Source organism: Crinia signifera, chromosome 4, assembly GCF_055691185.1.
Source record: "Crinia signifera chromosome 4, ASM5569118v1, whole genome shotgun sequence".
Lineage (NCBI taxonomy): Eukaryota > Metazoa > Chordata > Amphibia > Anura > Myobatrachidae > Crinia > Crinia signifera.
The window spans coordinates 138,518,141-138,538,603 of record NC_139220.1 but is presented as its reverse complement, the minus strand read 5'-3'; the positions used below and the strand labels follow the sequence as shown (position 1 = coordinate 138,538,603).

Here is a 20,463-nt window from a genome sequence, read left to right as displayed (position 1 = left end):
TGTACTCTGTTGTGGGTGGCAAAGGGGAGGGTGCAGAGGACCTCCAGAGAAAGCAGGGGATTTGCCCACCTTCCCGGCTGGGAGGCCCATGTTCCTTTTTTTTTTTGGGGGGGAGGAGGAGTAGGTTGAAGTTTCGCCTAGGGTGCTGAGAAGCCTTACACCAGCCCTGTCAGTACCCCAATCTGCCCATTATGTTTTAGGCCATAGTCTACTATCCGCCAGAGCAACTATTGCCCAACACTGGAAATTCCCTTCCATACCCCCATTTGACAAAGTAGTTTCTAAAACTCAATTTAATTTTGAAATGGAGAACAAAGGTGTCTCTTACTCCACAGTAATCTCTTCTCCTGTTATGAAATAGCTCCCATGGCATGTCTGTCACAGAGGGAAAAGGAGCTCCACCAACACATACCATATCGCAGTATCAGCCTTTCAAAACAAGATCTTATTGGCTATCCCAAATCACATGACAGCTGATAGCTAATAAGATTCTGATTTGGAATCAGAGTAAAGGTGCATACACACGTACAGATTATTCTGTCTGATCTATCTGGTGGGAACAAAAACCTGGAAATGTATGGGAGCATATGACAATAAAAAATTTCCACCCAAATGCAGGAAACCAGAAAAAAATAACACATTTATCAAAGCATATATTTTTTTTTCTGTTTTTCTGCATTTGGGTGGAAACTTTTGATTGTCATATGCTCCCATACATTTCCAGGTTCCAGGGGGCTGTCAGCTTCTGCTGCATGTGTCCACAGGAGGCCTCCTTCTCCCCCACATTTCCGGCTCAGGCAAGGAGGCTTCCATTTCCATGCTTGTCACCGTCACCGTCGCCCGGCGGCGTTGAATAGGGTGAGAAGGAGGGCTGGCAGCAAATACTCCAGCCCTCCGGAACCCTGCGAATGTGCAGCAAATCCTAAACAGGATTTGCTGCACATAGCATAATTTAACATTGAATACTGGCCTTAATGTTGATCCCAATAAATTCAATCTATATAAAAAATATTTTGACCTGTTTTATCTAGTAAAATAAAATATACGGTTAACACTATTTTATTGTGAAACTTAAAAAAAGCTTGTTCGGCCATAATTGGTCATTTCAGTAAACAGGCTTCTAGGCTTGGACAGCACGGCCGATGTAATGGTTAGCATTATTGCCCCACAGCACTGAGATCATGGGTTCAATTCCCACCATGACCCTAACTTTGTGGTGCTTATATATTCTCCCCGTGCTTGCATGGGTTTCTTCCGGGTACACAGATTTCCTCCCACAATCCATAAATATACTGGTGGGTCAATTGGCTCCCAACAAAAGTAACCCTAGAATGAATGTGTGTGCATGTACATGTGGTAGGGAATATAGATTGTAAACTCCACTTGAGCAGGGACTGATGTGAATGTTCAAATATTCTCTGTAAAGCGCTGCGGAATATGTGTGCGCTATATAAGAAACTGTTAAAAAAAATAACAAAGAGAATACTTATCTGTACTAAATCATCGATTTGTGGCTGGACAAGGAACAGAGCAGTCAAGTGATGACATATGCACATTCCTCAACTCCGATAAGCTCATGACAGCAGCCACATGGTAAATGGATTATATGCATGGTTTTGTGAAACACAAACCAGAAAAACATCTCTGAGAATAATACAAGAAAAATACGAAAATACATGTGGTGTAAGAGGACTTGATGGCAGATCTAACTTAAATACTATATGCAGTAGCAGCTAGTCAGACAGACAAAACAAATAAATAAAACAAATGGACTGGTCTCCAGGGCTGTTCTACAATCCATGCAATACTGTGAGTTATTGATTAATATTTATTATGCCTTGCCCAAGGAATTTCTAGAAATGATTTTGGGGTGTCCGGGGGCAGATTGGGAACTAAAAGTGTCCCTGATAACAGTGAGACTGTGTGTAACTGATACAAAATTGGAGTAAGTGAGGTTATTACTCAATTATCACTAGCTATATGAGCCAATTCAGCTTTACAGCTGCAGGCAGGGCTGTTGTGAACACATGCCCTCATTTGCTACACCACTCACAATTCTGGTCTCACAGGGCCTGGCCAATAGGCAGTTACTGACAGCAAGAGGAAATCCCCAGTCACTGACTCCACTACACAGTAGGTGGGTGGGTATAAGGATTCTACCAAGTCACTGCCGCATGACGTCTGAAACCACAGTTACATGTTCAGGTTCCAATTCCCACTCCACGGCATCATACACGGAGGGCATCAGGAACAATTACACTCCTTAGGCATTGAGTGACAGAATCACGTTTTGAGATGTACACATTTACTTTCATGTATGGTAATAGCACTGCTTTGTCTCCCCACAGCCATTTACAAAATTACATATGTATTGAGATCATGGAGCTGGAGGTAATCTTAATGTGCTTTTCTACATATAATTTGATATGTTAATGAGCAGCAATGATGGTAATCTCATCTGCTCACAGACATTCAATTCTAATGCTAAAAATGTCATTATCCCTTCCAATTCGATGGGTTTAAAAAAAAAATGTAAAAAAGTACTTTGTCCCACTGTAAATCTGGAAGGTACAATTTGTATCATATGAATGGTGTAGGCTGAGAACGGGTATTTTAAGAGGAGCTAAAGAAAGTCTGCCTGCCGCGACAAATGCGTATTCTCTATTCCTTGGTCTCCTTTATCCTGCTGAAATCAAAGGACTCAGACGCACGGCTGCTGCCGCCGTGAATCTAAACTAGTACCAAAAATTGCATGTAAATATTTAAACATTACTGATAAAAACACATTCTTCATCCAATACGCTATCGCAAACAAATGTATATGGTCTACATTTAAAAATTGGGGTAAAAAAAACCATGCATAGTAAATTAGTCATGTGGCTTTAACAGGGGTGTAAGAGTGCATAAGATAGTAGGTTTCAGCCAGTGTTTGCTTTTTTCAGTAGCATAAGCCAAGACATATGATCAGCTTTACAATATTTTTCCATATTAAGGACCTTAAACTACACAGAAAAGTTTGCAAGTAAAATACCATGTGTAAATAAAATATCTTCTGTAATTAGATGCCTACTGCCTGCTTCTCTGATCACTGCTGCATCCGAGGCACTGCGAGCAGCCCCAGGTCTACATGAGCAGGATGGCTTCTGTGCATGTGCAGATCCAAATACATCAGAGACGTACAAAATGGGCAGTGGGCTACTACAGAGGTGTATGGAAACCCGATGTTTGTGATTTGTTCCCATTATGTACATCAATTTTTAGAGATTTCAGAAAGCACAGTGAATCCAAGCAACCAGTCTTCTCTAGCGCCATTACACCCAGGTAACTTAGGGGGAGGGAATGCAGCTATAGGGGAATATTCAGTCTCCTGCCGCATTTCCCGACGGGGGAAATGGTGGCAGGGCCCTATTCAATGCAGACTTCCTCGACAGCATTGAACAGGGATCTCAGCAGAACGTGCCCGACTGCTTGTGAACAGATGGGAATTGACAAGCTCACGGCCGCTTCCCGACGATTGGCAGGTGGGACATTGAATCCCACCTGCATATTCTCGGTCAAGCTGACAGAGAACAGGACAGGGTCACGGCTGTCAGGCCAGCCCAACAGTTGTGACCCAACATTGAATATCCCACTTAGGCCACAAAGATTTTAACTTTCTTGCCAATGCATTTTGCAGTTCCATTTACTTGCAACTCTGAACAAAGCCATGAGGTGGAACTGGAAGAATCTCCTACAAAACAACAGGTCTTTGCTCTAAACTAAAGGTCTTGTCCAATTTCTAATTGTGGACCTATATGTGAATTACAGCTTTATAAAAAGGTTTTTACTATATGTCCTGATTTTAGAAAACCTTTTACAGACAAACATGACAACCAATGCCACTCCTAAGAAAGCACAAAGATCCCAAATGATTACAAACACACTAACAGAATTGTCAATATTTATTTGATTAATAACTTACAAAAAAATGATTAAATTAACTTATGTAAGTAGAGCTAAATTATGAAATGTACAATTTTTGTTGCTCACGATGTAGTACATCAAGACAGACAGTAGTAAAATAATACTTGGCACAGTTAAATAAATACAAAATGAAATATACATACAATTCAATAGCTTAAAAAATGTTGTATTGCAGAACTCTTGCAGATGGCTCGCAAATATGAAATAAAAAAACAAAACAAACATGGATAGAGAAAACTAAAAAAGCATGTAGGAAACAAAGGACAACATTTCTTAACTAGCTTAGATTTAACTATACAAAACCTCATTTCTAGATATGATTTTCCAGATATCATTGCCCTTTTTCCAGTCATGCCTTTGTTGTACTGCTTGAAGGTAGGCAGCCAATCAGTGTAATTGTAGATTATCAGTGCATATAATTATACAGTACCAACTGCATAACCTATTTAAAATAAGGGGGGGGGGCATGACCAAAAGACTAAAATAGCATTTATGTGCAAATAGATTGACATAATAAAAGAAATATATATATATACACGATTAGAGAAAAACAGACAAGTCAAATAAACAAAAAGATATACAGTAGTGCAGACAGGTGTGAAAAATGACACTGCTGAGTTTCTAGACACATGTATATATATCTATAATTTACATTTCCAATATTATCCAAATCCCTACACTAATCTGAAAAATCTGCTCATACAAATGTCACTGAAGAAATTAAAAATTTCCCAACCAATATACCAGTTATATACATAATGACAGATGTGCCAAACAGACTTGGAAAGGCTCAAATTTAGTTCAAGGATGACCAGCTGGAATAAGATCAGTCAATGTAAAAACAGAGCAGTCTCACAAGTAGAGGTGCAAATTATATCAATCTCATTACAGCAACATAGACTTCGGGAATAACAGCAGCCCATAAAGGTGTGTTGCAACATACTGCAAAGCAAGGCATTTTAGGATCAGCAGCTGAATGATGCTTCAGATATTAACATATCAGATAAAGGGGAGTCAGAAAAACATAAAATGCAGTTATACATTGTATACAGTATCGCTCACAGGAGACATTCTTCCAACAGCTATCATTCAAGTACTACAAGGAGAATGAGAATGGGTGCAAAAATGGAACTCGCAAATGACGTGTTTGTTGTGTTAAACATACTGTACATTATCTTAAACTCTGAAATACTGGCAAACACCGGATTGGTCTATAAAGACTAGGTGTGAGCTTACAGAGAGGAGAACACAAAAAGCTCATTTTATCACTATGTTTTTGGTTTATAAAAAAAAGAGCAGCATTATACTAGCACAGTAAAGTGTAACGGACGTGAAAAATAAGGTAACTATATACAGATAAAACATTCTTTACACTCAAACCTGCCTCTTGTGCATAGCTGCAACTGACAATGTTTCCGCTTCCCACTAGCTCAGTATTCTAGCTCTAGAACACTGAGGAAATAAATTACTACATCAGTAAATTGTGTGCTAGTCTGTTTCATGGTAATACACTGGACACACCTGTGCATTAATTTGCCAAACCCTAATCAAAACTAATTTCTAACCTAAGCAGACTCAATTTTATTTTTTACAAACATAGTTTCTCATGGGAAGTACTATTTCCCATAAACTTATATAGTGGGGGTTATTTACACACATATATTAGTGTGGAATTCCTGCTTGTACTGTATGTATAGCATAGTATTGTTTTTCCCTATAATTGCACTGCATTCCTTATAGCATCTTGTGCAATAGTCCCATTTGAGGAGGAGACATGGGCAGTACCATTTATAAGAAGAGATTTAGCAACAAGCCCAAGAAGAGCAATGCTGCGTTACTAACCACAACTAACTATAAATAGCTAAGTGATATGGCAAACTAATTTTACGCCCGACAATATTTGAAAAAAAATTCTCAAATATTTGGTTTAACCAATAATTAACACTTCTAAAGTGTCATTATTAAAGACTTACAACAAAGTGAAATGTAATTTACATAAATATTTAAAAGAAGAGACAAATGATGGTTAGAACAATGCTGAACTGTGCGTTCATTTAAGATAAATAGCATAATAACTAGCCACTTACCATTGTAAACCAATACATGGTAGGACCACCAGTTACTGATGAGGTTGGGGCACTTGGAATAAGTTCATCATCCATCGAAGATCACTCACCTCTAGATAAAATGTCCATCTAACATGAAAAACATGCTTTGCAATCTTGTCAAGAAACATAACTAACCCAGTATTGGTAATATATACATCTACTTCATTCAGACCGGATTATAAAGGTGGGGATAACTTATTAAAAATATTTCTAACTCCAGTTTGTCGCGTTAACACCACAATGGTGCTCATCTCAAAAATACAATTCTATTCCACGCAATAAAATAAGAAATCGTAATTATTTTGACAACTATGGGACCACAGAAATGGTGACTGAAATTGGCTTTTTTGATCAAATAGTAGAAGCTATTTAAAAAAGAGCCAGTAAATGTATTATTCCTGTTATGCAAAGAATAATAATCAGGTTTCTTAACAAAAAAAAAATATATATATTTTTTAAAAAACAAACCGTTGTCTAGGGGCATACACATGGATCAATTTTGTGCTCATTTCCAAACAATCTGACTAGATTGCTTAAAAAGTAAGAACAGATCTCCATGTGTATACCCACAGATGCACAGACCTGCACGTCGCTATCGCCTGCTAACTAAGTCAGTACATGCAGTCAAAATCTAGTCAGTCAAATTGCTTAGAAAGTGACTGCAAATCTTGTGTACAGAATGAGAGATACTGATCGAGATCTCTCATTCTTAACTACCCTGCAAAATTGCTTAGAACAAATCACTGCATGTGTATGTGCTCTTCATGGACGATCTGGACACACTGAAATCGCCTACCCTAAATAGCTTAGCACACACCTCTATGTGTGTATGCCCATTTAATGTAATTTCTAATAAAAAGGAGTGCTTTTTGTCTTTTCTCAAGATTTAGAAAACACAAATTTGGCAGCCCAGTGTATTAAGAAAATAAGAGGATTTAATATATAGATTTGTATATTCACTATAGATAAATGGCATACAGAAGTTCAACTTATGAGGTCTAGTGTTGGCTGGATAGGTCATTGTAAGATTTACAATGAAATGTACTGCACAATACAAGAGAAAAAAAAAGTAGCCCAGGGATCTGGAGGGCTGCTTATTGCCTAACCCTGCTTCTACCAATGCCCCTAAACAATACAATAATTTTCTCATGGTGAGACAGGATGTGATTTTGTATATGAAATCCATTAAATGCTTATAATATAATTAACCAAAAATGTAGTGATAAATTGTGAAAGCAATTATATGGAACATAGTTATGTTCTAGTACAAAACCACATCGGTCAACACAAAGATTTTTCTTGTTTAATACCTGCGCTGACTATAGGTACAGTACATTTGGCGGAACTTATGTATTATCTGGGCTCCCATGTTAAATGCACCCCATTTTTTCATACCCCTACTATCCAACTACGCATGGAGTTGATTTTATATAGTGTGGCGAGCGCAGCGAGCCACCGTGCTCAAAGCGTGGCGAGCGGACGCGGTCTCATAAGAAAAACGGGAGCCCAGATATTACATAAGTACCCATTTGGCAGGATTCTTCCATATATTTGTTTTTTACGTGTTATTGTGAAATTCACAAAACTTTAATATACCGCAAACAAATCAGAGTTCTATATCCGGGGTAAAAAAAACAGTTTGTGAATGATTTTTTTTTTTTTTAAAGACTCAGATTATTACACCACAGTTTGTTATTTTTTTTTTTTTATCTTCTCACAATATAAAGAAGTGTGACTGATCAAATCAAGTGATGACGCACTGTAAGAAGTTTTAGCTAAACACTTAGGTTTTTTTGTTTTTCGGTGCACAACCACTAGAACATGTCATTATAAAGTATCTTATAATATATGTATATATAAATGTGCCTTTAAATGTTTACATCCCCCATACTAACAAAGAGAGACAGACTCTAATTGCACAACGTGAAACAAAATGGAAGAAAATAGACCACTATTTCTTTACATCAGCGTTATCCAGGATGTGAGCCACGTATCCAGTCATCAAAAATGCTGAGCCATCAATGACCAATTAATTATTTTTCTGATTTACTATGATGTTTCCTCACAGTCCTACAGAACACTACTTGCATGCAAATGCGGAGGACTGCGTGACTGCAGAAATGGAAATTTTACTTAGAATTTCCACGATCCAGAAACAGATGGTAAGAACAGCTGACGGTAATAAATGTGGGAATACGTACATTCAGTTTTTAAACATGATCTTCAATGTGCCCGTCTCACCAAGTTAGCCTAACAGGCTAAATGGCCAATAGAAACTCAGATTCTGCAGCCCAGCATTAAGAGTCCCATTTGCAATGATACTATAATAGAAGTACAACTGTGGGAGATCACATTACAGGAATAAAATGCCACAGTATTTTAGAACAAGCCAGGCCACATTAGGGGATTATGAAGGTGTATTACACAGTCTTACTCCACTGGGTGTATTTAAAAGGGGAAAAAAAGGGCAAAAATATAGATTTTGTTCAAGCAGAATAAGACAAGCATGTAGAGAGAACAATGTCATGCTTTTTTGAATGGTGCGAATAAATAATATAAAAAAAAAAAAACCCAACAAAAACACAGATTTCAAATTCACGGTTGTTCAAAATAATCCCAATACAAGGATCTGTTAAAATCCTCCTCTTTTTCCTTCTTCTCCATCAGTGCAGGCAGAAGGTCCTGTCCACGGTCACTGTGGCTGATAAAATGCTGACAGAGAAGGTACTGTAAGATTTATCAATAGCCCTACAAACAGCATGCTATAGTTCAAGGGGCAAGTTTTCGCAAGAGACAGACATATTCAGGCACAACCCGTATAGGATCATGTCAGAATGGTGGTTCTACAGAGAGACTACACCAGCTGGTAGCCGGAGCCTGATGTTTGTTCATACTCTATTGTGTATTGCCGTGTCCAGTCCACAGTAACAGGGCGGAAGAGGCCACAGCATCGGAATTCAAAGAAGTCTATGATATTTCTGATACATCCATGGCTGCAATATTAAAATTATAATAGAAAAAGAGTTAAAACAATATATAATATGATCTACTGAATTATCTAAATGTGTTTCTATTTAATGCAACAATATATAAAGATATTAAGATAAACAACAAAGTATAAGCTACTAAAAATGTTGTTATCTATGCATTAAAGGTGCCCATACACTTAAACCAGGCATTTCCAAACTGTGGCCTTCCAGCTGTTGTGAAACTACACATCCCATCATGCATTGCCATAGTTTTAGCATTCCCTAATAGCAAAGCATAATGGGATTTGCAGTTTAAAACAGCTGAAGGGCCATAGTTTGGACATGCCCGACTTAAATGAACTGAGCCATTTTCTCCCAATATCAACGGATCGAGCCGAGAGAAAGTGCCCAAATTGTATGCGAGTAAACTCTGATTCCAATCTGCGGTCCCGTACACATCGGATAAAGAGATCTCTCAAGTGTTGCATGTAAGATTTATAGGATACGGGAGGATCCGGTAGCACTTGCTGGGGATCTCAACCAATACATTGTATACTAAAGGGCCGCCACCGGAAAGCCAGCAGGCAGTGGATAAGTGTAGAGAAATCTAGCAGCTTAAGTCAGAGAAATCTAGCATGGCGCTACTGTGGCTAGGGACCACCAATATTTCTGAGAATATATCACTCAGATTCAGGTTTATTTGGCTGACAATTAGATTTATGGCTCAGAAAGAAAATCTAATATGTATAAGATGTTTATGCAAAGCTCTAGCAATATCACTAATGCTGGTCTACAATGGTGTGTACACACGGTGAGATTTCCTTGCTAGTCGATTTGAGTGCTATATAATCTTTGCTATCTCTGTACTTTTAACATACAATCAGCATTAGATTTGCACGATACAGTCATTGCTGCCCTGTCTATCTGGGTTTCGATTTGTGCTGTCACGGGAGCGCGCATCGGGATCGAAAGGTAAAAAACCTAAGATCAGCATGCAATCCCGATGAGATTTTGACTATATAGTCAAAATCGACTGTCAAATCTCACCGTGTGTACACAGCATAAGACAAAGTAGTTCAGAAAACAATACTACAAAACCAATAGATATCTAATAAATATATAAACATCTGCTTACTTGAAAGGGCTTTCGATTGACGTGGTTGTGACTTTGAAATGCTTGTATCGCCTTGCATTCATCCGTTCATTCGTAGTAATTCCTAAACAAGATATCTGTAAAAGAATGTCATCAAGATAACATTAGCAGCGGTTATTACAAAACAAGCCAAAGAGAAAGGCCATAATACTAGATTTTACACATATGGCTGTACGTCTAATATGATGCATGGTCCCAATATACAGGGTCTAAGGGGCACAAGGTATTGTGTTTATCTTATAATGGTCATCTACATTTTCCGGCAAATCCAGTTAATTTGGCCATTAACTAGAAAGATCAGGCACCTTCAGATAAATGCTTGTCAATCATTATTATCATTTAAATCACAGTCATCCAGTGGCTCAATATGGGAGCATAACATACTTGTGATGTCATAAGGTGACGTCACGTTTTATCAAGTTTTATGTTCAATTTAAGCTACCAAACATATTTAGAGCATGGCACAGCTGAATATCTTCCTTACCTGGTACATCTGACACATCAGTAACACAGCCACCCACATTAAGTGAAACACACTATTGAGGAACATCCAGAACATCCATGGTGAGCAGGTGGCAATTTGTGTCACATATGTCCAAAATCCATCCTTATTGTATGTTGTGTCACAGTGTATTCCCCAATCTAGAAAAGCAAGTCCTTAAGAGGTTAGACTTCTAAAGCTATATATATATATATATATATATATATATATATATATATATATATATATATATATATATATATATATATATATATATATATATATATATATATATATATATATATATATATATATCTCATCAAACATGTGATCATTTAACATGGTTTACAATCTCTGAAAATGTTGTCTGATAATCTGCAAAAATAGCATAAAGAAATGTATTTCCTGAACCAAGTATAATGTTTCTGCAAAACTGTAGTTCAAGATGCAGCATTATCGCAGGTCTGCTCATTACTCAAATGTTTATGCATCAAATTTAAACTAAATCAGTTAAACAATACAGATAGCTAACGTTCTAATGGAAAGAGATGGACAACATTGCAACACAATGCCAAATAAGAGGCCTTACTTCCTACTTTTTGTCACCGAGATCTGGTAAATAAATGGATCTATATCTAATGCGGCTTCACTTTATTATAGAGAAAACAAATATGTAGCAATTTCAAATCATTACGCTGGAAAAAATCTCAATAACCTGAGACACTGCAAAATCATACTCACAGGAAATACAGCCATAGATCATCCAACAAATCATGCAGAGCAGGAAAAAAAGGTACCCCATGAAATAACGATGGTTTCCTGCACCTACAGAAATATACGGAAAATACAAAGTATTAGCAGCCCAATGTTTAGGTTTCATTAACAAGTGCATCAGCGGTGTAGCTAGATGACAGGGTGCCCGGAGCAAGGGCAAGTTTTGACGCCCCCCCCCCCCCCCCCTCCCTCTCCAGCTCTCAGATGGCTGCCCCCCCCCTCCTTCTAAGAGAAGTTAGATGGAGGGGGAGGGGTGAGAGGCAAATGAAGAGATTGCAGCAGAGAGAGAGAGCGATGTTAGATGAAGAGTGAGAGGCGGGTGTGAAGAGAGAGAGAAAAGGTTAGATGGAGCAGAAGGGGGAGAGAGAGGGAGGTCGAGGTTAGAGGGGGGAGAGTGCAGGAGAGAGAGATATAAAGAGGATAGATGGAGGGGGGAGAGTGCAGGAGAGGGAGAGATAAAGAGGATAGATGGAAGGGTAGGGGGTGAGAGAGAGGCAGGCAGGCTGGCAGAGAGAGAGAAGTTAGATAGAGGGGGGAGAAACAGGGGTAGTGCACTTTATTCCTCCTATTCTCAATCTCTCCCCTCTACCAGCTGAGTACATGCTATGTTGTTTTGTGTGTCCCCCCCCCCCCCCTCACCCTTAAGCAAGCAGGAGTGCTGCTGTATATGTCCTGGTCGGCGCTGGGTCCTTCCTTGTCGGCGCTGGGTGCTTCCCTGGTCGGCGCTGGGTCCCAGCTTTGCCATCTCTCCTGCAGGTTGGTCAGCGCTGGGCTCTCCGACTCCTTGCAGCAGCAGCACGCCGCACTGGTCATGCGTGCTTGATTCACGCCAGGGCTGGTCACTAGATAGTGACGTCGAGCCCCGGCCAGCAGCATCAGAGAGGGGAGAGGGGAGGGGGACAGGCAAGGAGGCTGCATCAGCCGACACTGCCGCGCTGACTGGGAAGGGGGAGGCGGAACAGCGCCGCCGACAATGTTGCCCATGCATCATCATTTAAAAAGATTAAAAGGCTGCACCCTCCATATTGACCGACGCCACTGCCTCTCTCCCTGCTGCCGCCGCCAGCACAGAGCTGCAGCAGGTTCTCTCCGGCAGCGGGTACTTATGGCACACAGGGAGCCTCTGGAGCTGGCTGGCGAGCGAGAGGGCGAGCTGGCGGTGCCACAGCACAGCTCCGGCGCCATGCAATCATCCTGCGCCCGGAGCGTGTGCTCCGCCGGCACCGCCCTCGCTACGCCTCTGAAGTGCATGCACGGATATTCCATGTATAAATAATCAATGAGAGATCGAGAAACAAAAAGCATCTTTGCGATCAGGTCTGAAAAGCACTAAGCTCTCCATCACTAATCAATCAGAGATGTCCCAGAGGAAAAGTAGCGTGAGAAAAATAATAATCTTGTGTTCAACAGAAAACATGGTTTCAGAAACCAAGAACTTTCCTAAAATCAGGCAACTTTAACAGACTGGTTTAAACATAATCTATAAACTTTACTAGATATATTGGTTTGTCTACTGGGCTTCCCCTTTTTCCATTAAGGATTTTGTCCTTATGGAAAGGATATAGGGGGCAATTTATTTACACCGCTCGTAATGTGCTTAGAAGCATAATTATGATAGAGTGATCTCAACATGCAATGTGAGCAGAAATCCGCCTCCGATACAAAGCTGCTGGAACTTGCAGGTAATTTAATTGCTCCCCTAAGACTTCTATGGAAAGGACAGCATAAGTTGTCTGAAGGTGGAAACCCTTTATAAACAGTACATTTTGGTTGAGTTTATTTTGCAGACATTCACAATGTCAATGAACATTAGGTTGATCATACGAATGTCAACATGGTCTTAATGTCATTTATAATGTTGATATATCAACATTGTTCAAAGTTTGACAATGTGTTAAGTGTACCAGTCCTAGCGGTACTGCTAACCTCTACATTATGAAAGTCAACATTTTTCAATGTGATCAGGTAACATTGACATATTATTTTTAGTCTATATTAGTAAGCCCACTCAAAGCAAAAGCTTTGAAAGCTAGTCTGCTACCTTCTGTGTTTAAAAAGTGGATGTCCAGAAGGAGGGACACAGGGAGAACAAAACAGGTTTTTTGGGGCACGCTTTATTACAAATTGAAAAGTAAGTAAAATGATTGGATTAATATATAACTTTGGTACTTGTTTCCTATCTGGGCGCCCACGATCATAATCGCGGTCATCGGGGGTAAAAATCGCGGTCATCGCGGTAATCGCGGGCATCGCGGGTAAATTGGGATGGCCGCGATGCCCGCGATGACCGCGATTTTCCCATAGGGAACAATGTTAAAAATCCTGATTGACCGCGATTTTACTGTTAAATGCCTCAATGGACCCGATTTGGGGCCAAATAGGCCAAATTAACCCTTAAATGTCCCCCCCAATTTTTGACGCCACCCCACGATCGACGCCAACCCGAAGCGTGGCGAGCGCAGCGAGCCCGCGAGGGGCGGCGGTACGCGTCCTCCGACCTTTTCATGCCCTACTATCCACTAGGGCGTGGTGTGAGAATATAATAGTGTGGCGAGCGCAGCGAGCCACCGAGCCCGAAGCGTGGCGAGCGCAGCGAGCCCCGCGAGGGGACGCGGATAACTGTGAAGGTATCCGCGTCCCCTCGCGGGGCTCGCTGCGCTCGCCACACTATTATATTCTCACACCACGCCCTAGTGGATAGTAGGGCATGAAAAGGTCGGAGGACGCGGGCTCGCTGCGCTCGCCACGCTTCGGGTTGGCGTCGATCGTGGGGTGGCGTCAAAAATTGGGGGGGACATTTAAGGGTTAATTGGGGCTATTTGGGCTCTGTGGCCCATTTAACATTGATTCCTATGGGCAAATCGGGTCCATTGAGGCATTTAACAGTAAAATCGTGGCCATCGGGCCTTTTAACATTGATTCCTATGGGAAATCGGGAGCATCGCGTCGCGGGCATCGCGGGTACATTTATGGCCGGCCGCGACGCGACCGACACGATTTCCATGTTTAACATGGGTTTCAATGGGAAATCGCGGGCATCGCGTCGGTCGCGTCGCGGCCAGACATAAATGTACCCGCGATGCCCGCGACGGGCGCCCAGATAGGAAACAAGTACCATAACTTTTAATAGGTTTCACTTAAAATAGATATGCGTGTCAAATCGGCGGCGGCAAGAATATGAGAATTGCAGACAAATTGATAGTATGTCAATTCTACAAAACAAAATAAATGATAAGTAATAATATAATTATTTACTATAATAGTAAGTCACGATCACTATTGATTGGCGAAGATTTTTTCCACACCTGGGGGACCACCCCCAGTTTGGTTGGACGTCGGAAAATTAGGTAGGTACCATGTAATACGGTACAATGCAATTGGATATTACTGATAGATGTAGGTACCTGCTACTGGTTTTGAGGGATAGCAGGAGAAGAAAGAATAGAACAATGGTGTTTCCTGAGGTACCTGATGTTGTGCGGTCACCTGTTACTGATACGACACCAGATATTCCCCATCAGTCCCCCAATGGGTACTGATCTGGCCAATGACTGTTTAGCTGCTGAGATCAGACGAGATCAGGCGGCTCAGTGATGTATGGTCGTATACTCTATCTAATTTTCCGACGTCCAACCAAACTGGGGGTGGTCCCCCAGGTGTGGAAAAAATCTTCGCCAATCAATAGTGATCGTGACTTACTATTATAGTAAATAATTATAGGTACTCTTTACCTAGCACGGCGCCCATCGCGGGCATCGCATGCACTAAAAAACGGGTGCGACACGATGCCCGCGATTTCCCATAGGGAACAATGTTAAAAGTGTGATTGGACGCGATTTGAGTGTTCAATGCCTCAATGCCCGCGATTTTTCCATAGGAAACAATGTTAAATGGGCCACAGAGCCCAAATAGTCCCACTGAAGTCTGAAATGGCCCCCACAATTGTTAACGCCACCCCACAATCAACGTGAACCCTAAGCGTGGCGAGCGCAGCGAGCCCACGAGGGGCGGCGGTACGCGTCTTCCGACCTTTTCATACCCCAACTATCCACGTCGGCGTGGAGTTGAGAATAGAATAGTGTGGCGAGCGCAGCGAGCCACCGAGCCTGAAGCGTGGCGAGCGCAGTGAGCCCCGCGAGGGGACGCGGATACCTTCACAGGTAAACGCGTCCCTTCGCGGGCTCGGTGGCTCGCTGCGCTCGCCACACTATTCTATTCTCAACTCCACGCCGACGTGGATAGTGGGGGTATGAAAAGGTCGGAGGACGCGTACGGCCGCCGCTCGCCACGCTTCGGGTTCACGTTGATCGTGGGGTGGTGTTAACAATTGTGGGGGCCATTTCAGACTATTAGGGCTCTGTGGCCCATTTAACATTGTTTCCTATGGAAAAATCGCGGCATTGAACACTAAAATCGCGTCCAATCACACTTTTAACATTGATCCCTATGGAAAATCGCGGGCATCGCGTCGCACCCGTTTTTTTAGTGCATGCGATGGCCGCGATTTTTTACCCCCAATGACCACGATGGACATCGTGGGCGCCGTTCTAGGTAAAGAGTACCTAATTATATTATTACTTATCATTTATTTTGTTTTGTAGAATTGACATACTATCAATTTGTCTGCAATTCTCATATTCTTGACGCCGCCGATTTGACGCGCATATCTATTTTAAGTGAAACCTATTAAAAGTTATATATTAATCCAATCATTTTACTTACATTTCTATTTGTAATAAAGCGTGCCCCAAAAAACCTGTTTTGTTCTCCCTGTGTCCCTCCTTCTGGACATCCACTTTTTATACAGCTTCTGTGCTGAACTTCTTTGGGAGCACCACCAACCCAGTACCTCAGACAATCCTCGTCAAATATTGGTCTCATGTTGGTATTTTCAATACTTGATACTTAAATATCCAGTGTATCCACCGTTCATATTCTAGCTTGTATCGATCCCCCCCAACCTTCTAACAACCTTCTGTGTTTGGCAGTGTTTCAGAGACTCACGGACACTAGACATATACATAGATGATATTACAGATGAAGCCCCTACTCAGCCATGCCGCCAGCTCGCCACGGCGATGTTTTTGGTGGAGCTGGCGATGCATGAGCGTCTCACTCATTCGCACGGCCCACTCACCAAGGTGGTCGGGGACCGGGTGCTTCCCTGTCCGTCTCCATTTCAGGGAGACAGGCAGGGAGCGGGAGATGGCTGCAGGGCTTCCGGGAAAATGGGGTGCGCGTGCGTCTTGTGCCCAGTTATGACGAACGGTGCATTGCCATAGAATCGGCAAGAGCTGCTCTGATTAGAGCAGCTCCACCTGTATATACCAGAAACTATTTTAAAAAGAGACCTTATAAATCAAACTTCAATGAATATAGAAGATGTTGTTTTATATAGTAAAATAAAAAAATTAAATATGGCAACAAAGTAGAGCCACCATGGTAAATAGCACTTACTATTTCAATACATTTGTTTGTAACAAGAAATAATTTTCTTCAAAACAAGTCAAAATTCAATGCAAAGTAAAGACAATGTGCAAGTACGCAGCTAATTTTTTGTACTTACCCACACAATTGCCGACCCAAGGACAATGATGGTCAAACTTCGCTATACAACGATTGCAAATGCCACAGTGCTTAGATCGCACAGGTTTCCTTATCTGTAAACCAATTAATACAAAGCAGTTTTAAACATTTGTTAAATAGATAATTTATTAAGTTAGATAAATGTATTTACCATTTTGTGATAAAGCAGTAGCACAACAAATCATTTGGTCATTGCAATTTCTGAACACACTAGAACAATTCGGGCGATTTTACAGATTTTTACCATAAATTGGCCGATCTTTTGCTAAATCTTCTGATCTTAAAGGTGCCCACACACTAGAACATTTTTTTTGCCAATTGGCCAATTTCCGACTGATCGGGCAAAAAAAATAGGATTTTAATACCTACCGGTAAATCCTTTTCACTGAATTCAGATGGGGTACTGAGGTCTTATAACCTTAGGGGATTAGAGGGTATCCGACAGGAGACAGGCACATAACATTTTCTTCAACCAGGGTGTGCTGGCTCCTCCCCTCTATATCCCCCTACTAGCCAGTTAAGAAAACTGTGCCCGAAGGAAGGATAACGTATGTGAGGTAGGAACTAATCATTAAGATAACGTGGTGAGATTTGCACCAGCACACCACAACACACACAACAACTCTCTCAACTAAACGTAGTTAACCCCGTCATTGTGTTACTTAGGAACATAAATGTATTTTTATGGAGCAATTTTTGTCACCAAAACTCAGCTGCTCCTAAACAGGTCAACGGACCTATAACTTATAAGAAAACCAGACTTTGCAATTAGCAAAGGGCATCAACAGGATAATAACCTGTGCAACAGAGCCCCGCACTGAGGCGGGCGCTCAGTACCCCATCTGAATTCAGTGAAAAGGATTTACCGGTAGGTATTAAAATCCTATTTTCACCTTCATTCAGGATGGGGTACTGAGGTCTTATAACCTTGGGGAGGTCCCAAAGCTTCCAGAAAGGGCGGGAATGTGCGGAGCCTGTTGCAACACCGCCTGCCCAAACTGGGTATCATCCCTGGCCACAGTGTCAAACTTGTAAAATTTGACGAAGGTATGTTGACCAGACCAGGTGGCAGCTCTACATAGCTGCAAAGCTGAAACACCCCGAGCAGCCGCCCAGGATGCTCCTACGGCTCTAGTGGAATGGGCTTTCACTGATGCCGGCATAGTCAGATGTGCTGACACATATGCTTGCTGTATAGTAGAGCGAATCCATCTAGCAATTGATTGCTTCGATGCTGGGCATCCCTTCTTTTGTGCGTCATATAACACAAAAAGACACTCCGTCTTACGGATCCTTGATGTTCGTCTCACGTAGAACTGCAGGATTCTAGCCACATCAAGTGACTCAGGAATATCCTTATGGCCTGAGCAAGAAGGAACCACAATCGGCTGGTTCATATGGAACGCCGAGACCACTTTTGGCAGGAACTGCTGTCTTGTCCGAAGTTCTGCCCTGTCTTGATGGAAAATCAAGTAAGGGCTCTTACAAGAGAGAGCACCAAGCTCAGAAACTCTTCTGGCCGAGGCCAGAGCCAGTAGCGTCACCGTCTTCCAGGTGAGGTATTTTAAATCTATGGAGTCCACTGGTTCAAACCAGGCTGACTGCAGAAATTCCAGGACCACATCTAGGTCCCAGGGCGCCGTTGGCGCCACAAATGGAGGCTGTATCCTTAAGACTCCTTGTAGAAAGGTCTGGACTTCAGGATAGACCGCCAACTTCTTCTGAAAGAAGACAGAAAGAGCCGATATTTGAACCTTTAGAGATCCCAGCCGGAGTCCCTTCTCAAGGCCCACCTGCAGGAAAAGCAGGAAACGGTCCAATTTGAAGTCTGCTGGCGGAAAACTCATGTGTTCGCACCAGGACACATATCTACGCCAGATCTTATGGTAGTGCGAGGCTGTCACTGCCTTCCTGGCCCGGGTCATGGTGTTTATGACCGAAGAATGAAATCCTTTCAGAGCTAAGATGTTCCGCTCAATCTCCAGGCCGTCAAACGAAGACGCCCTAAGTCCTGGTAGACGAAGGGGCCTTGTACCAGAAGGTCTCTTCGTAGAGGCAGCCGCCACGGGTCTTCTATCAGCATGTTTTGCAGACTTGCGTACCATGCTCTCCTGGGCCAATCCGGTGCTATTAGGATTGCCTGCACCCGCTGATGTCTGATCCTCTGTAACACTCTCCCCAAGAGTGGGAGGGGCGGGAATATGTATACCAGGTCGTATACCCAGTCCGTTGCCAGAGCATCTGTTGCCTCTGCTTGAGGATCTCTTGTCCTTGAGCAATACCTTACCACCTTGTGGTTGGTCCTTGAGGCCATTAAGTCTATCTGTGGGAGCCCCCACAGATCTACAATGCTTCCGAACACTTGAGGATGCAGACTCCATTCCCCGGGGTGGAGGTCGTGACGACTCAGGAAGTCCGCCTCCCAGTTGTCCACCCCGGGTATGAAGATGGCAGATATTGCCACCGCATGTGTCTCTGCCCAGGTCAGAATCTTGAGAGCTTCTCTCATGCACGCTCTGCTCTTCGTGCCGCCTTGGCGGTTTATGTAAGCAACAGTCGTTGCATTGTCCGACTGGACCTGTATCGCCTGCTGTTCCAGGAGGGAGTGAGCCTCTAGAAGAGCATAGTGTACTGCCCTCAGCTCCAAGATGTTTATGTGGAGCTGAGTTTCCAAGTAGGACCACCTGCCCTGGAATCGCATTCCCTGTGCCACCGCCCCCCAGCCGTGGAGGCTGGCATCTGTGGTCAACAAGATCCAGTTCTGGATCCCGAATATCCTCCCTGCCAGGAGATTTGGCGTATGTAGCCACCACTGTAGAGACTGCCTTGCCTTGACAGACAGGCGAATCAACCTGTGCATGTGGATGTGGGAGCCCGACCACTTGCTCAACAGGTCCCACTGGAAAATTCGAGAGTGAAGCCTCCCGAACTGTAGAGCCTCGAAAGAGGCTACCATAGTTCCCATTAGTCTGATGCAGAGGTAGACCGAGACTCTTTCTGGGGCTAGCACCTCCCTCAACAGTTGTTGTATCACTGCAATCTTCTCCCTTGGAAGAAATACCCTTTTCTCCACCGTGTCCAAAATCATCCCCAGAAACTGAAGACGTTGGGACGGAATCAGTGAAGATTTTGGTATATTTAGGATCCATCCGTGTTGGGACAGGAGCTGCTTTGTCGTCTCTATGGCTCCCAGCAGCTTGGACACTGATACAGCCTTCAGCAACAAGTCGTCCAAATATGGGATGATGTTTATCCCTTGAGTCCTTAATAAGGACATCATCTCCGCCATCACCTTGGTGAAGACTCGTGGGGCCGTTGAGAGCCCAAACGGTAGGGCTTGGAACTGAAATTGTTCGTCCAGGATTGCGAACCTCAGGAAGGCTTGGTGTGGGGCCCACACCGGTACGTGGAGGTACGCGTCCTTCACAT

At 42.5% G+C, this 20,463-nt stretch overlaps 1 protein-coding gene across 1 annotated transcript in view; it reads right to left on the bottom strand.

Moving 5' to 3' along the window:
• Positions 1-3,924: 3,924 nt before the first annotated feature.
• ZDHHC17 (zDHHC palmitoyltransferase 17) overlaps positions 3,925-20,463 on the bottom strand; it is a 63,199-nt gene continuing 46,660 nt past the window's right edge. Inside the window, exons 13-17 of the mRNA XM_083182591.1 lie at positions 17,015-17,108; positions 11,416-11,499; positions 10,678-10,835; positions 10,176-10,270; positions 3,925-9,064 (exon numbers count right to left, since the gene is read on the bottom strand). Coding sequence (XP_083038717.1) covers positions 8,926-9,064; positions 10,176-10,270; positions 10,678-10,835; positions 11,416-11,499; positions 17,015-17,108 — 570 coding nt within the window. The 3' untranslated portion in view covers positions 3,925-8,925. The remainder of the gene's footprint in view (positions 9,065-10,175; positions 10,271-10,677; positions 10,836-11,415; positions 11,500-17,014; positions 17,109-20,463) is intronic.